The following is a 19033-nucleotide window of genomic DNA, read 5'->3' on the forward strand; positions in this document are numbered from 1 at the left end:
AGTCTATGGTTGAATCAGCCAAAGCTTTTCTGAATTGATTCAGATGCTTCAAATGGATTTGGAGCTTTTACTTGGTCTCCCGATTCAATTTGAATTTGGAGATTTGGTCCCTGAATCGGGCTGAATCTCCTCCAAATCAGATCAGCTACCAAAGCTTTGCACAGCTCTATAAAACACTGGAGCAGGTTACCCAGAGAGGTGGTGGAAGCTCCATCCCTGGAGGTTTTCAAAACCCAGCTAGACAAAGCTTTGGCTGGGATGATCTAGATGGGGATGGTCCTGCTTTGAGCATGGAGTTGGATTAGATGGCCTCCTGAGGTCCCTTCCAACCCTAACTTTCTATGATTCTGTCAACAACTTTAAAAATGGATTCTCCTTTAAAGAAGAAAAACTTGGGAAACTATGGCTTTTCCCTTGCAGGCTGTCAGAGTTCCAGCCTGTAAGGAGCTGCTAGAGGCTCCCCATGCCGCACACGTTCCCCCCTGTCCCACACACGCACCCCCTGCCCCATATTCTGGGGTGCTGGGGGTAGGGAGCAGTGGGTCGGGAGTGAGGGGCACAGGGTCTAGATCAGCCATCAACATTTACAAATGGGTCCAGGTACAAAAAAGTTTGAGAACCACTGCACTAGGAGAGTGCCAGAAGTACCAATAAAAAGAAAGCAAAATATATCCAGGATGTGGGTGGTCTATACATCTGGCACAAAGGGGCTGTATGCAGATGGAGATATTCAGAGTTACCCAGCAGGTGGTTTGGTCTGGAGGAGTGGGCATGTCTAAACTAATAATTGTAAAGCAGGTGGGCTGGCGTTCATTGCAGTAAGAGCACATTGTCACGGCCATCGCTTATTGAGATCCAATTCTTTGTACATGATAGCTGGTTGGAGAAGTTTCATCCAAACCAAAAGCCAGTTTTGAGTCATGTTTGTGTCTGGGCCTGTTGAGAGTGAAGAGTAAAGTTTTAAGAAAGAAAGAAAGAAAGACAAAGACAGAAAGAAAGAATCGCACCGTACGTGACAAGGAGAGATTTGGTTCTACATATAATATTACACACGTAAGGAATAAGTCAGTGAAAAGTCTGGCTGTTTGTTAAACTGAGAAACCATCCGTGAAGTCTTCATGTCCAGCTTTACACAGCTGTGACAAAGCATATGCTCTGCTAATTCACATTACTTACTATTTAAAGGAGACGAGTTGCTTACATGAAAGTCAATACATCTGTTAATGTATTGTTTCATATTCTGTCTTTATGTAAACCTACTTGATTTTTTTAGTTGTCTTCCTCCTAATCGGGAGTAAAGTGCATTTAATAGCTCACTTAAGGTGTCATCCATTACTATGAGTTACCGTTAGACCTAATTAATAGAGCTGAGATTATTTTGTAATGAGAAATTGAAGTATTGCAGTGTTTAAAAAAAAATTACCATTCATACCTAATTAACGTTTAACAATGCGAATAAGCTGATAATTGTTTTTCAAGCCATAGAAAAATTCTGTGACACTTTATATACTACCTTTCTGGTCTTAATTGTTTCTGAAAGTATCTTGGAGTAAAGCAGGATGAAGAAATCTCACTTCATACAGTTTTAAGGTACAATGTAGGGTGGTCCAGCTCTCCTTGCTCCAGCGGGGCCAGGTTCCACCATGCCTACAGCAGACAGGTAAAGGAGACAGGAGAAGGAAATAGGGGGTCAAGGAGCGAAGCAGCGACAGAATTATGTGTGACTTTGTAGGCAAATTGTAGCGTAGAGGACTACTTAGGACAAACTGAAAGGAGCAAGGATTCAAGGAAGGAGATGATAAGGCAGGGAATCAGTTGAGAAGACACACCATTCAGTGAAGAACTGAAATACAGGGATGTTGAAGAGAAGAAACCTCCATAAAATGTAGCAATGGAGAGAGGAAAGGAAAGAGTTGAGAGAGATCATACCACACACAGTTCACTGAGGAGGGTGTCCCCAATCTTACAGGACATTACAAAAGTTAATGGGAGGGGAAACCCTCATATTTAAATATAGACGGGATCAATTCACCCCTTCATCAGCCTAGAAAGATAACATGCATGCTACACCGTTATTTGGACAAAACTTTGAAAACATTCTGCTTCATTTAGACAGCAAAGTGGTTTCTTGCTTGGTACAAATAAGGGTTTGCCCTGGGTTCTTTAGCCAAAATTTCCTCTCAGCTCCATATTAGTCCCTGGCTGCCATCTGGCCTGTCTCCTTTTACTATAGAGGGGAATTGCTGCATCTCCAGGGCCCAGTGTGCAGTGCTCATTAGCCAGTTTGGATCCTTCAGGATGAATGCTTCTAATTAAATAGACAATATCTCTATTATACACCTACTGAAGCCTGATCTGATTTTTAAGATGACAAACTGTGAAAGAAAGGGATAACTTAGGTATCTGTATTATTTTATCAGTATAAAGCCCCTCTCATCTCAGAGGTCACAGGGACCATTATAAACCAGTCCTATGAAAACTGTGTAGGGCAGGAATTGACAATCTGTGGCTCGAGTGTCACAAATAGCATAGGCAGCCTGTGTTTGTGGCACGTGGCAGATCAGGGAGGGGACAGGGCGAACACCAGCGCGCAGGGCAAGAAGCAGAAAGTAGAGCAGGAGATTGGGCTAGAAACACACGTTAGAGAGCAGAAAGAGCAGCAGATCAGGCAGGTGAAGGAGATCGGAGTGACACTTGTGGGGGGGCAGGGCTCATTTGTGGCACCCGTAGCAAACAGGTTGCCCCCCTCCCCATTGTGTAGGGTAGGGAAATAAGATTGTGTTCATTGAACAGTAGCTTATATTGAAACTATCTAAAGGGAGACTTTCAAATCGAAACCTCATTTGGGTGTGTTTGGTTTTTTGGTGGGGTTTGTTGGGTTTGGTTTTTTTTAAAAGAAAGGAGCAAAAACTACTTGATGTTAGTACACTGGCTCCAGAGTCCCCTGGCTATTTTATGTGGTATAAACCCTGCATTTTCCTATTTTAAAATATTTTTTTCTCCCTTGTTGCTAGGTGAAAAGCTGACATAAGCCAACCTACAAACTCACTCAGTACAGCTGTACTTGTAAAAAAAATAACAAGTTGGGAAATACAGAGAAAATAATTTTCTCTAATGTCTTACAGTTATAATCATCTTAAGTGTTAATTTGTAATTGTAGTTTTCATGTGTGAAAATAGAAGAGCTGAATTTATGGTGTCCCTTTAGGTTGTTTGCCCAAGGTCGCAGGAGTCTAAAATGTTGGGCTAGTACAAATTATCAAAGGCACAGTTGGGATTTTCAACACTGAATTCTGATTCCCAGTCTTTAGTGCTAATCACTAAACTACAGCCCTTCCCTGTAAATATTAAAAAGCTATTCTTACCTGATATAAATTGTAAGATCAATCATTCCCTTGCTATTAACATCGGTCTAGTAAATGAAATTTCATGTTAGCTTGCTTCGATCTTTAAATCTTCTGTATATTTTTTGTTTTATTTGAGGAGATGCTTTTAATGACAGAGTAGTTTTATTTTCATCAAAGTTTTCCTAAAAATGTGAAGTTTAATATTTTTGGTTGCATCAGTAGGTATTAAATACTCATTTATTTAACAGCTTTGTAGTAATATATACTCAACTGACAAGCGGACCATGAAGGCTCCTTATGCTGGTCTCCTACTAAGCACAGACTCATTACTTTATACACCTGACATTTTAAGTAGATCCAGATTTCTCTCCAGCGATTCAATGCCATTAACTGCCAGTGGTATGATCTACTATTGCCACTTTTGGTTTTATCTCTACGTTAGAGTTGTCTTCTGTCTTTGAATTGTCAGACAGCATAAATCATCCTCCGATTCACAGGCACCACTAGCTTTGCAGAAGGAAAGTGTTCCTTGATGACTCTCTATTTTTTTTCAGTAGATTGTTAGATATTTTTTGTAGTCACATTTTTATCCACATGGTCTGATCTTTTTTTTTTTTCCTTTTTAATCATCACTTTCCTTTACGATCATCAAACAGTGAGAAATAGATACTTTCCCTTCCTCTCAGCTGAAGTAATGTCTCATTCCTGCAAAGTGGGTATCAGCCTGTCTCTGAAGAAAACAGGATTTTCTCAGAGGCCTGATATACATTCTAATGGTAATATCACACAGTCATCCCTAAGGGACCACAGCACTAACTCCAATGACATGTTGTGTCTTGCTTGAAGTGTGAGGCCCTGGAGTCATGGTATTTTGTGAAAATCCTAATTTTCATTAAAAAAAAAAAAAAAAAAAGTTTCTAGCCCTCCTGGTTGAAGAGAAAAGCTTGCAGTTGTGACCTTAGTAAAATCCTAAAAGTGCTAAAACCAGTAATTTTTAATGACTTTTTTAGACAACCTAATGATCTGGGGGAAGGTGCTTAAGTCATGATTTTTGAACAATTGAGTTGCTGTTACTGGGCAAGTCTACACAAGATGCTAAATGTACAGTAGACTAATTCTACTAAACATTAGCGCTCATGGCAAAAGCCATGCTATAGCTCTAATGCAAAGTAGAATTAGTCTACTGCACATTAGCATCACTAAAAAGGTGTGCACCGCTGTGCAGCAGTGCCAGTTAATGCACATTCAGTTAGTACCTGTACTAACAGGTACTAAACTTAATGCACAGTAACTACGGCACATTAATGAACATGTAGATGAGCATTAATCAGGCATTGAAATAGATGCACCTAGAATTAATGTGGAATTAGGGACACAAGGAAAATTATGATACTTAAGTTTTGATCATGGAAAAGAGTGTAGGTCAGGGAGAGGTTAGGGGTAGTGAAGTTTTTTCCCCTTTTCACAGTTGCTAGATTAGTTTGCCTTTAGCAGATATCTTGTTTAAATTAATGATAATAAACTGGTGGTTATGAAGAGTCTAATTGTTATCTCTTTTCACACTGGCTCTACCATCTATAGAAGATATTGTTAAAAACCTTTTGGATACTCTGCTAATTGGCTACTTTCTTCCCTTGCTCCCTAAGTTCAGCCAGAGCTGTAGATTGTTCTTACTTGCAGTGCATCTAAGTATTAATATTTTTCTCTTTCAGATTGACATGATCACTGAAGACAGCCTGCAATCTTTATCATGCTAAAATTATTAGATACCATACAATTAAGACATTTTTAAATAAAAAATATGAGCAATTATAATAAACATTTAATGTGAATATTCTGAAAAATTTGCATTGTAAACCTTTTAAAAAAATATTGATTGAAGGTCTTTGCTGTCTTTTAAACTACTATAATACCTATAAAACAGATTTTAAAGGAGGGGTAGCAGTATTTGCATCTGATACCAAAAATATAGCCATATAATATAAATATACATACTTTAATCAAAATAATCAAAATAGATCTGATTTTCGCATGTATGTAATATAAAATTGTTTTGGACATTTACATTTCTAAATGCAACCTATAAAATGAGGAAACAGTTGGCAAAAATGCTAAGAAACCTTCCTGTTTTGAGACTCATGCTACTGTATTTCTCCATTACGTCTGTTAACAACTATACTAGAAACAAGCAGCAGATTTTTTCCAGTCTGTGAGTAATTGTCTGCACAGCAGTGACAGATGTGCAATATAGCAGCTTCTTCAGGAAAAAATTAACAGTTTGTCCAGCATGTCAGCTCGCTCTTTTTAGTGCTTCGGAGGTCTTGGCCCCATTATGGATGATTTAGAAATTGAGGCAAGCTAAGACCAGCTGCCTGAGTTGAAAGCCTTAGTTAGTAGGCCTCATCTGCATTCCAGTATTCACTTACATCTAGAAATTGGTAGGGCCCCTCTGGCCACAAGATGAGTATGGGCTGACAATGCCTTGATTTGTTGAGAGAGAGAATAAATGGGTTTTTCAGAAGATGAGGAAATATCACCATTACTGGCCAATTTACAGCATTTTATCTGTTCTTCAAACATGTCACTTTTGTTATTGTTGCATGGTAATTACATAGTGAAACGGAAAGAAAACAAATTCTGGTTACATATTCAGATGGATTGCAAAATCATATAATCCTGATAAATGCCCATTTATGATACACACGGATGAAAGGTTCATTTTAATTTTGAATAGCTAGCACAGCCATAAATAGGATATAGGATTAGATCCCACAGAATCCGATTACCTAAGAGCAAATAGTATTTTTCTTCACTTTTTCATAACAAACAGATTCAGTGTGTGCAAGGTATTGAAATAAGTAGGTTTTTCAGAAAATATATGAAATAAATATAGACCAATATTTTTTTTAAATATAACACCACTTAAGACTACTCAGCTCAGTCTTGCCGAGAGTGCTTATAGAAAGACCTCAACGCTTGAAATGGTCTCACACATGTCCCTTACACATTGCAGAAGCTTGAAGAAAGCAGAAGTAGCTTCGCTCATCAGATATCCAGTAATAAAGTAATGAGCACAGGATAACTTATCCTTCACATTCTATAACCATCTACGTTTTATAGCATCTCTACCAACATTTTAAAAAAGCTTAAGTCCATGTGATCAATTTAGACCAGCGATTCTCAATCAGGGTGCCAAAGCATAGTGTTAAAATCCATAGTGTTAATAGCATTCTGACCTGCTGTGGTCTTTCTGAGTTCTTTGCAACAGAAGAATTGCACTGCTTTTCTGTGCTCAAAAAAAAGTGAAAATTAAGAGCTGGCATTTTCCAAGGGGTCCTCTAGTCAAATGAGGGCTGCTTTGAGTCTAAACTGGTTGAAACCCACTGATTTAGAAAGAATTTCTGACAGTATTAAGAAAACATTAATCATTTCTAAGCATAGCTGTCATGCTAGAAATTATAGATCATTAAATCATTAATTAGGTGTCTATTCTTCTATGGGGGGGCAGACTTATGCATGTAATTTCCACTGAAGTTATGCAATTAAATCTTCTTACATACATAGAAAAAAAAGACAGTAAGATTCTCTGCTTCCTAAGTCTTATGCTCCAGGACTGATGACTAAAGTATCCTTACCCATGCCCACCTCTTGAATCAGATGGCGTTTAATGGAGTTTACTATTGGTTCATGGTAGGACCAGAAAAAGTGAGCATCTGTGTAGCTTTCATGTAATCATGTCTTCTCTCACCAGCGGGTGTCACTGTACTCAAGCAGAATCTTATGTCATTTTGTGAGGCTAGTAAAGACAACTTTGAAAGAGTTGAACAATCTTGTACAGAAATTCTTACCTAAATGTAAAATCTTTCCAAGGAAGTAGAGATTTCAATGCTCTAGTGGCAACTACATGGTCAAAGTATCTGTAGTGCCACATCATGCTAGGCCTGTTTAGTGTAGTGTTTTAAGACTCAAAGATGCATTAAGTTCCAGAATTGAAAGTTCACGAAGATGTTTGTGTTCCTGTCACAAAGGAATAACATTTGGCAGTTGTTAACTGCTTAAAAGTCAAGGCAGTTGCTTACCTGTGTAAAAGTCAATGTTTATATGTGTGTGTCATAAACATGACTAGGTGCCAGCAATCTGAGCAACTAACCTTTAGCTAAATCTGCTCTGAACTGATTAAGTGGTATCTCGCCTGAACTTGTCTGACAATGTACCCATCTGAAGATTTACAGATTTAGGTCACTTATTACAGGTTAGATTACAGTTTATAATAAGCCTGAAGTTGTTGCAGAGGTGAATATTATAAATGACTGGTATCATTTTTTTTCATTTACCTTCAACCACGTTTCTAATCATTTATGCTTGCTCCTCCCACTTTGGCAACTATCGAATCAGTATCTAACCTGGCACCAAGACATTTCTTCACATACTGTCATTTCCTAATGGGACAATGAATACATAGTACAACCTAAGCAATGTAACTTAGAGCCCAGGAGTCCCTCTACAACTGCGTACTTTCCTCCTGGAATGGTGGTATGGCATGGATTATGCTGGGGGCCATTGAACAAGGAGAAAACAGTTGTTCTTTCTAAAAGCTGACACTACAGCTTTGCATGCTGCATACAGTTCTAGCTATCTCAATACTCGGCAGATTTTATACAAGTTTAAAGGAGTGCAACAAATGAGATTAAGGAGCTAGGTGGACCAATTAAGAAAAAAATCATTAAAAGAACTAAATATACATGGACTGTTTTGACATGTACCTAATGCGGGTTATGGTCATCTACAGCATTTAAAGAACATAAACAGCACAGAGCGACAGGAATGTTTTAGTGTTGTACAAGTGAGTCAGGCAAAGATACTATTATAAGGCATGTGTTTTATGGCACTCCTCTGGTGGCTCTATCAATTTCTAGCCCTTCTATGAGGAGGAGGGGACAGTGCCATTCACTGAGTTCACTGACTGGTTCAGTTGAGATCCCCTGTGGGCACGCAGGCTAAAGGAGAAATTAGATTTCCATCCAGAGTGAGGCAAGCTGTTTGCAACCTAAAATGTTAGCTATATCTATTCCTTCTCCCAAGTACTGTGCACACACACACTGCATGGATATATCCAGACAGCCAGGGGCTTAGCCACTCCCTTAGTAGGTGACATTCCCTGAGAAAGTGCTAATTTCCAAAGCAATCTTTTAAAACATCAAATTTGCAGGTCTAGCTAGGCTGAAATGGTTCTTGAGGCATTACAAAATTGAGACACACTGCATTTTAAAATTTCATTTGTGTGCTGTTAAGCAAAATCCTTTAAACTTTAATGAAATTTAGAGCTATTTCCCATTCAGCCCTCAGAGGTTATTCATACAATTGTATGCATGCATAAGAGAGGGTATAAGAAAGAGTAGTTCTCTGCTATGGCGAAGTATTGCCTGATTTTTTTCTTTACTTAAAGATTTCCTGCTGACTTACACAGATCAAGCAGAGTCCTAGATGTAACATGTGCTGCTATAATCTGACTTTTAACAAACATCTATAGTGGCATTTAAAATTGGAATAATATATGGCCATCACTTTTTAAAAATACAGTTTATCAAGGGAGAAATTATGAAGAAATCTTTTTTTTCCCCTATTATTATTATTGGCCTGAATTTCTGAGTAGTGTTGAGCCTTCCATAATAAGCTGTCATCTGGTACAATTGCCTCTGAATATGGCCTCATATTTGATTGTAGGGTCTGGAACATCAGACAGTAGGAATGCAATGCTTAAGCTTCCTCGCTTATTGCCTGCTGATGTACAAATACAGGATTTTGCAATTTACTCTAAAGCCTTAGTTTCTTCTCCTATATATGCCCACTCTGGGAGGTACTGTGTGTGCAACCATATGAGGGCAACAGGGAAGTCGCAAAGGATTTGATAAAGATAAAATAATAGCAAAGGTGTAGAGAGAGTTCATACCTGGAAGTGCAGATTTCTCAAGGGGTCCTTAAAACCATTCACCACCAAAGAAACCTCATAAATGCTGGAAACTAACAGCAGGTCACCAGTGAAACAATTTAATAACAGGAATTAGAATGCATCTATTTCATATGGTGTCAGATTGGCAAATATCCAAATCCCTGACCCTGTGCCTCTCTTGAGTAATAGGTTTTAGTATGAGGTGAGGTCCTGTGGAAAATGCAAGGAAAAACTTGACCCCATTATTTCTTCATGCTGCATAGTAGTGTAGTACTGCCTTACCAAAGTCACTGGTGCCATTGTAGCAGTGTCCACAACCCCAATGGCTTTCAGCATCTCTGTGAAGCAGAGAAGGATTGTGTTAGTCTCAGGAGCCAAATACCACAAAACTACAGACTGTGGTCTCAGGTCTTTAATAGCCCCAGGTTAAGTTAACAGCATATAAGGGCTGTGGCTTCACTAGCCAGGCTTAGATGAATGGGGTTGTGGTTTAAGTATTAGATTAACTGCTCAATATTCCCAGGTGTGCCACAGAATTTGAGTGTGACCTTGGGCAAATCACTTAGCTTCTTTGTGACTTAGTTCTCCACATGGGAACCATAACTCAGTTTCCCCTGCATCTTTCTCTGCCCTTGCTTTGTTCCTTGATTCAGCATCATCCTAGGCACAGCATTAACTGGAGTAGGCAACTGACTTTTTCAACCTTAGGCAACTGGCTTCTTTAACCTGTGCCTGCCAAAGTGGCATATCTCAGTTCCACTGTGCTCCTTCTCCTCCTGATTAATCCTCTTTCCACCCTCCCTCCTCCAAAAAACAAGCTAAATGCTAAACAGAAATTTTGTAGAGTAGGTGGCAGGGGTGGTTTGCCAGGTTTGCTAAACATAACAAGGGTGGCCAGCCAGGTTTTCTAAACCTTCAGCTAGGTTTGCTAAACATAAACTGACTCATCCAGCATTTGCTCTGTATCTTGGTTGAGAATTCATACCTTCAAACAACATTTCTCTCCCTTCTGGTTTGTGTTATAAAGGGGCTGTGATTAAATGAGAATGGTCATTACAACTTCCAAGCAAAGAAAGTGACATGTAAAATATCCTATAGTAACTCTGATAATACATTTGTCATATGTCTTGTCCATTCATTTAAATGGGCAGAAAACATGTGAGAATGAATAAGTTGATGCTATTTCCATGCGTTAGAAATGGGTCTATAATTCAGGACAATAAAGCCCCACGTGGCTTATCTATGTTAATGAAAGGCTGCCCATTGGCACAGACTATACTTGTGATAAGTCAGAAATTCTCCATAAAGAAACCACACATATCCAGGGCTTCTTGTGTTACATACAGAATTTCAAAAAGAAAAAGGTTGATTCTTTTTGTTTCTTGCTGATGCTGAGAGGGTGCATATAAGTTTGTAAATATAAAGACATAAAGCAGGCTTCACCAGGACCTGATTATTATTTATGTCAATATAATTACTGGGCTCTGAAGCTCCTGAGGAGGAAAGAAGCTGTCACAGTACCCAACAGTGGACTAACAAGTTGCAGAGTCTCCTAGGTACGTTGGCCAACTTAAAAAATAGCCATTTAAAATGGAGAAATGATGACCAACATTTTTCAGAACATATCATACTTTGGGTATGGTTTTTGAGAAGTATAAGAGTTACATATAACTTGAAAGGGCTAAAGAACCCTGGGAGTCCAGTTAATGAAATGATAATTAAAAAATTGTTCTAACAGGGAATTGTGTAAATCTTGGATCATATTGTCTGAGGGTGAGTATGCCTCTTTAACCAGGCCAAGAGACCTTGAGTGGATTAGGCAGAATGTGTGTCAGAGGAACCCCTAGAAGAGAAGATCCTTTGAGTACAGCAGGTGAGCTAGTGAACTGCTGAGATATTTTTAAACAGGTACAAAGGAAAACAGCAGTTAAAAAGCTCAGTAGTCTAGGGCCAAAGAGTTACCATGAAGATTTTTGACTACACTTGGTAGAAAAAAATCAAAGCTCTTTGAGTGATATGAATGAATCACTTTCAGAAGTAACATCTGAATCCAGGCATATGATAGTAAGACTACAAGCCACCATACCTGTTCTCCTTCACTTAAATCCATTCAACTCATATAAAGCAAATCATATAAGACAAAAAATAGATATTATTATCTTATACAATTGTATTAAGGTATTTCTACTCTACTTTCCTTAGTATGTCTAACAGCAAAGAAAATAAGATACTTATAAAGATGCATGGATCAAAGTTGTGTCTGGATGCCAAACAAAACTTGGTTTATTTCAACAACCAGGAACCCAAACATCAGATATGATCAAAATGCTATTTACAGCTTTGAAAAGTGGAGAGACAACTGTCCTACCTATTATCCCTAATCCACAATGGCCTACCTTTTTTTTTTTCCTTTCTTTTTTGTTGCTTTGGCTAGTGTTGTTCTTGCATATTGCCCATTGGAAAGGTGAAATCAAAGGTCACCTATACATGTGCAATGAGACTGCTGTGATGCACTGTAATTACAGCACGTTTAATCGAGTCTGCTGGAGCATGGTAATTACTGTGCTTCAGCAGACTCCAGCATCATGTGTATCAGTGTCCCCACACTGAAAAACGGCAGCAGGGGCACTCTAAAGCTCGTTTGATGAGCTCTAGTTAAAGCACCCCTGCTGCCATTTTTCAGCGCAGGGAATCTGATACATATGATGGTCCGGGTGCTTTAATTAGAGTGGCTCTCAGAGACGCTTTAATTAAAGTACCCCCTTCCCCCACCCCTCCCAGAGCACATGTATTAATGCCCAAAGAGTCCCTCTAATAGAATAACAATGGCCTAGGACTGATTGTAAGCCCAACAGAAGATCACTTGAGTCCTTGAAGAAGCTCATCTGCTCAGGGCAGATCAGTGACAGAACAACACAGAAATGCCTTATGCTCTGAGTTTAATCGAGTCTGCTGGAGCATGGTAATTACTGTGCTTCAGCAGACTCCAGCATCATGTGTATCAGTGTCCCCACACTGAAAAACGGCAGCAGGGGCACTCTAAAGCTCGTTTGATGAGCTCTAGTTAAAGCACCCCTGCTGCCATTTTTCAGCGCAGGGAATCTGATACATATGATGGTCCGGGTGCTTTAATTAGAGTGGCTCTCAGAGACGCTTTAATTAAAGTACCCCCTTCCCCCACCCCTCCCAGAGCACATGTATTAATGCCCAAAGAGTCCCTCTAATAGAATAACAATGGCCTAGGACTGATTGTAAGCCCAACAGAAGATCACTTGAGTCCTTGAAGAAGCTCATCTGCTCAGGGCAGATCAGTGACAGAACAACACAGAAATGCCTTATGCTCTGAATTGGCTCCATAGTCAATCCTGAATGTACCGTTTGGTCCTGGTCTGCTTCAAAACCATACACACACACACACGCACACACACGCACTAGTTCAATTTACAAGGCGAGCCCAGGGGCAAACTCTTGGGATGGCAGAGGCTGGGTATTTTTTTATGGAAGTTCCTCAACACATTTTCATAGATTTCATAGACATTCAGGCTGGAAGGGACCCTGGAGGATCATCAAGTCCAGCCCCCGGCCCCAGGGTCAGGAAGTCAGCAGGGATCATAGGATCCCAACAAGATAAGCATCCAAATGTGTCTTGAAGGCGTTCAAAGTGGGTGCTTGAACTGCCTCCACTGGCAGTCTATTCCAGACCTTGGGGGCTCGGACAGTAAAGAAGTTCTTCCTTGTGTCCAGCCTGAATTGGTCACAGCGGAGTTTGTTACCATTTGATCTTGTCATCCCTTGGGGCACTCTGTGAACAGACGTTCCCCCAGATCCTGATGAGCACCCCTGATAAACTTATAGGTGGCCACCAGATCGCCCCTGAGCCTGCGCTTTTCCAGGCTGAAGAGTCCCATGGCTCTTAGCCTGTTGTCATAAGGTCTGTTTTCCTGACCTCTGATCATGCGTGTGGCTCTCCTCTGGACTCTCTCAAGCTTCTCCACATCCTTTTTGAATTATGGAGCCCAAAACTGGATGCAGTACTCCAGCTGTGGTCTCACCAAGGTCGAGTACAATGGGAGAATAACGTCCCAGGATTTGCTTGAGAAGTATCTATGGATGCAAGCCAGCGTTTTGCTCTCTTTACTAGCTGCATCATCACACTGAAGGCTCATGTTTATCTTGTAGTCAATCATGACCCCCAAGTCCCTTTCATCTGTAGTGCTAACATTGAATTCCTGTGAGTAAGCACTCAGGAGTATGAAGATGTGGTATGCAAACTAGCCTCCCACACTGATGGACAGTATGATTTCCTACTCAAAGGGCCAATTTTGCAAACTCAGGTGAGTGGTTAAGGGAACCATCCACCTGAGTAGGTTTTTGAGGGAGCTAGCCCTGTCTTTATAACGTAACAGTCATCGGCTTGAGGCAGTGTTCACAACAAAACCGAGAAACTGCTAGCTCTCCAGTGTCCTTTGCTGCTCCCTTTTTTTAACAGCCAAGTTGTGTATGTTAATGTTTCTATTGTTTTAATATTCTTGCCTTTCTCATTCATATTCTAAGATATTATTGTTAGTGCCAACTCATTTGATTTATCATTTAGAGAAAGCACTTGTTCAAGAAGTCAGCATGGGATATTAAATGATGATTGCCTGCAATGAATTTCTTCTCAACATCTGCAAAGACAATTTTGCCTTTTCTTCTACCACTTAACTCTAAACAAGAGATCTTAAGCATAGTTAAATAGGATTCATAATATCATACTTGCAGAAACTCATCTTAAAATTTAAGGTATTAAAACAAAAATTAGTAGAGTTATTGGTTATAAACCTCTCTGAATAAATTGAGAAAAGAAGAAAATTATGTGCCTGTGTACATTAGTGGTGGGGTGATATAATCTGGGAATGGAAACAAAGATACAGATCCTTCTTTGGAGCTATGCTGTTTCACAACAGCTAGGAATCTGGCCCATACACTTTTCTCATTAGTGTTTAAAAGAATACACACAATTCTGGAGGCATACCTTACCCTCCCTTCCTTTCTCTCCTCCCCCCACCCTCACCCCCACCATGCTGCATTCTCCTTGCTCACATGTTCTGCCATACATGGTGAGTGGTCAAAAAAACACTAGTTTTCAGAAGCAAAAAAAGGGAGGACAGCTCCAGCAGCAACACACCATCAGCCACTACCACTTCTTTGCCCTCCTCACTACCAGAGCTGGAGCCAGAACACAGAAGATATTGGGTGGGGGAAAGGGGAGGAAGAGGGAGGCACCCTCCTTAGCCCCATTCCAGCACCCCTCTTCCCCTTAGGCAGCACCTAGGGCTTGTGTCCTGCTTTCCCACGCATCATTCCTTAATCCACACATTTTTGTCTAAAATGGTCACTTTTGTAAGTGATTGATTAACATCAAGAAAGTAGTTTCACATCAAAATTCTGTCTGACCCAAAGCCCACTGAATCGTTCCATCAAGTCCCATAGGCTGCAGATGAGGTGCTGACCTGGCTTTTTTGTTCTTGTTTTGCAGGTGGGGTTATCTGCTTGCTTGCTTGTTGGTTTGTTGTTTGTTTTTGCTGTGTAAAATATCAGTAACACTTTTATTATCTGTAACCTCAAAATAACAGGGACAGGTTGACCTGCATATTAATGACCAGCTTGACATGGCTGCTTTAAAAATTCCTATGCAGCCAGATCAACAAAGGTTGCACCATTCCTTATCATCCAAGGGAATCAGAAGTGAAACTGGCTACAAATGAAAGTGCAATTTGCAAGCCTTTTGCCATTAACCAATGTATTTAACCTTAATTTATTAAATGAAAAGTGAGCAAGCAGGATAAATAGTAATAAATATATTTTCATAATTTATGATTGTTAGTAAAACAAGTACTGATATCTTCTGTTTTATGATTTTTTTCCCCCAGAAAGTGACTAAAGAGTCTAGATAACAAAAAGATAATGATCTTTTCTTTTCTTAAACTAGTGTTTTGATTGATTGTATGGATTCACTTCCACAACTGTGTATGGCATAAAGGAAAAGCATTAGGGAATTTTAATTGCCCACTTCTTTGTAAAGCATGAGTTAAAATAGGAGGGCCCTTTTTAACATTTTAAACACATAAGAGTGATGTAGACAGCAGTGACAAACATTCCTCCCAGTTGCACTTTGTCCCATTTGCCCTATTCAGGTATTACAGTCAACAACAAGTACTCTGGAAATCATTGGTGAGGTTCTACTCCCACTGAACCCACTTGGAAAAGGAGCGGGCCCAGCAATTTAGCATCTTTACCAGAAGCTGTAGCTGAGGTTTTGTTTTTTCTTCTATAATTACAGGTTACATCAGGTATGGGGGAAACATGAGGATATGAACTGATTAGAAACCTGTATAATGTCTAATGACAGTGGAAATAGGTAATGCCAAAGTAACAGCATTTGGTTCAATTATTTTCTTTTACTGGCAAAATGTAAAGGTCTTGCTAGCTCTCAGGATGCATAAGGACACAATGTAACTTAAAGGCTTCTTCACAGTGAATTTGTGATGGCCATGGTACCCAGGACTGGAGAAGTCAGAATAGAAGCAATGCAGAAAAACCTTAAAACCTTTCTTTTAGTACCATAATGCATTTGGCACATGCCACATATTTTATTTTTTCAAAAATGTCATATGCATGACATGGGGACAATGGGGGGACCCCTCCACTTTCCAGTTTGCCTTAATATCTATGAATCCAACTCTGGGGTTTTTAGGAGAGAGAAGGGTGATAGTTGATGGTTTTGAATCTATACTGTTACTTAAAACACCTAATTCTTAAGCAGATATTAAATACTCCTGAGCAGGCAACCTTAAATCCTTAATTTTAAAATGATTTCTCTTCACGTAGATTTTTTAAATAGATGAAGGATCTGATGTAGGAAAACACTGAAGAACACATGTTTCCATACCACAAATTTCAAATTAAATACATGCTTAAGTGATGCCTTGAGTAGGAATGTTTTCTTGAACCAGAAACAGGTTGTACAGGTAGGTCAGAACATCTTCAAACAAAATGTTCTCTAGCTGTTTAGGGTGCTTTGTGCAGTGCATGCACATAGATACTTAGTGTTTTTGCATTGGTTATTGAATATGATTGATCAAATCAAGGTGAAAAACATCTTAAGAATAGAGCGGAAGGTTGTGTGAAATGGGCTAACTGCATTTCAGGAGATTAAGCTTGAGTTAGATTTATACCAAAGTGAGAACTAATGGGTGGCAAAATTAGCCTGTAATGTCAACAAAGTTAAAATTTGTCAGATCTACTTGACTGCATGTCGATCCAGGACAAGAATACTTGGTGACACCATACTGAAGCCTGAGTTCTGCAGGGGACTTGAATGAGCCTATGATGATTATTGATTCAATAGACTATAATGACTCTTTCTGAGCCCTTAGGGGTCTATTGTATAAATGTGTACTTAGGGGCTCTTAAATATATCTTATTAATGACTCAACAGACCATAACTGCTCCAAAAGAGATGTTACAATCCATCGTGTAAATCCTCCTTAGTTCTGAGATAATTGACCATCATGTCAAAGTCTGCCTCACATGCACGTTGGACCCAAGTGCTAAAAATACATATGGTTTTTCTATGCATTTTGAATTGGCTTAGGCAATATTATTGTTAACTTGCTAATATCCTCATAACCTGCATCTTTTAAGTGCTAATTCATGGGGCCAACTAATAACCTGCAGAATTGAAGAAACAGGAACATGTTTTGCATTAGACCAGCACAAAGAGCATCTGAAATCAGTGAGCTGTTTCCTTTGTGTTCTGTAACTTAATGACACTGCATAGATTATGATTTTTTTTCTAAATTGCTCATAGGGTGGGACCTTGCATACCAAATTTCAGGCTAGAGCTAATTCTTACAAATGAATTATAAACGCCCTGATAATAGGCTTTACGATGGAAATGCTGACACAACCTTAACTCCAGTAACAAAGACTAGTGTCCCTGCTACAAAAATGACCCATGTTTTCTTTCTTAAATGAGCTCTATTAAGTCATCCACTGACTCTTAATTCCCGTGCTCTTCTTTCATTGATCCCACTTAGAGTTATCTTTATTGTTTGAAAAAGATAGTCTGGAGTCTGAACTTCCAAGTCCTCCTCTTTGTTGCCTAAGGAGCATACAAAGGTTTAGATTGCATCTTTTCAATGCATTATGGCACTGCAGCCTAAAGCCAATACTTGTTTTTTAACTGGCAACCTGCCTGTGCGAATGGAGGAAGCAGATTGCCTCTTTGCTGAACACTTAGACAAGGTACTGATTTAACAACAGTGGACAAGCAGCTGGGAGCTGGGCTGTCAGCCTGTCACACACTGACAAATCTGTTGTTCATATTCAGGCAGGATGTTCCAGTTAGATTGCCATCAGTATCATCCATCTACTACAGGCATGCAAGTAGTACTAGCATCTACTGCATACCCATAGACAGAATGCCGTTGCTACATCTTTCTGGGAGAATCTCAACAAAATAGCTAATTTGCTTTGCTTTTCTTTTTTTGCTTTTCTTTTTTTTTTGTAATGGTCTTCTGTAATAAAATTAGTCAGGTAGTTGGTTCCATTTTTGTGCCTCTGTTTCTTCATTCAGTATGCCAGAATAATGTGTGTAAATTGATGGTTATTCCAGTTTCATGTCACTTGCATGAAAGCGTACCTTTGAGGAGGGCCTCAGCACTTTTTCTAAAGCTATGGAAGGTAATTCTCCAAATAGGAATTCAGTAAAATGTGGTTTAGCAAAATGAAGTGAGGGGGGAAAATATGGTAGTGGCTGGGCTTCCAGAGTAATTTTTAACACATTCCCTATAGCCGCTGGATTTGTAGCACTAATGATATTCTCTAGATTAATCTCATTTGGATAGTAAAGTTTAGCCTATGTGTAAATTCACAGGAAAATGTCTATTTATATTTATAGTAACCTTTTTTAATCAAGCAGTACTGCTCATAGCATCAAACCTTTGGAATGTGATCTGTAGTTATTTTAGCAGTCATCTACCAGCAGATTTTTATTTTATTTTGGAAACACTGGTTTTAAATATTCTGACCACATGCCATATCTACTCAAATACAAGATGACCCTGAATGTAAGATGACCCCCCCCAGTAATTAGATTCTACACACAGAAAATGTATAAATGATGTCATGGCAGGGTCCTCGCGGAGGGCCGTGTGCTCCTTAAGGTCCCTCGCTTCGTGTCAGGCCGGCCCAAGGCACCCTCTAATTCTCGCCCGCCACGTCTTGTTGGAGTGTGTGTATGTGTTTATTTATTTTTTTTTATATATACATATATATATACACACATATACATATACATATACATATATAGTTAGGAGGCTGCCTATGACTCCCTGGGCACGGCTACTCGGGACCTCTGTCCCCACAGTTCTTGGACCCCCTGGGGGTCTCCCAGTATAGTGGGTGCTCCTCAGGCACCCTAGCCTTATGGGCTATGCGTGGCTCCTACCACCCCTAATACCACGCCTCAAGCCTCGCTGATGGGATAGACGTTGTTCTGTCACAACTCAACTTGCCCATTCTCCCGGGCCACCTCTGTACTCTAGCCCACTCTGGGCTCTCTCGGATAGTGTTGTCCCACTCAGGGACCCTCTAGCGGGTCTCCGGTCCTTCAGGCTAACCGCACGGGTACCCTCTCTGATCCCGGCTCGCCGTGCCACTACTCCCTGTCTTCTCGGGGGGCCACCGCCGCA

The 19033-nt window shown here is 39.8% G+C and overlaps 1 protein-coding gene across 4 annotated transcripts in view; it reads left to right on the forward strand.

Moving 5' to 3' along the window:
• Positions 1–19033, forward strand: part of GPATCH2 (G-patch domain containing 2) — a 256646-nt gene that overhangs the window by 194448 nt on the left and 43165 nt on the right. The window contains exon 10 of one of the 4 annotated variants that reach the window (XM_025202575.1): positions 5059–5422. The exons of 2 other annotated variants lie outside the window; for them this stretch is intronic. Coding sequence is in view for 1 of the 2 variants with exons in the window: in XM_025202577.1 (XP_025058362.1) it covers positions 5059–5063 (5 nt within the window). In the remaining variant the exon portion in view is untranslated. Of the gene's footprint in view, positions 1–5058; positions 5423–19033 lie in introns of those variants that run through there. One more of the 4 variants, XM_025202577.1, reaches the window with a different exon arrangement.

The sequence above is a fragment of the Alligator sinensis genome, unplaced genomic scaffold (assembly GCF_000455745.1).
Source record: "Alligator sinensis unplaced genomic scaffold, ASM45574v1 scaffold178_1, whole genome shotgun sequence".
NCBI lineage: Eukaryota > Metazoa > Chordata > Crocodylia > Alligatoridae > Alligator > Alligator sinensis.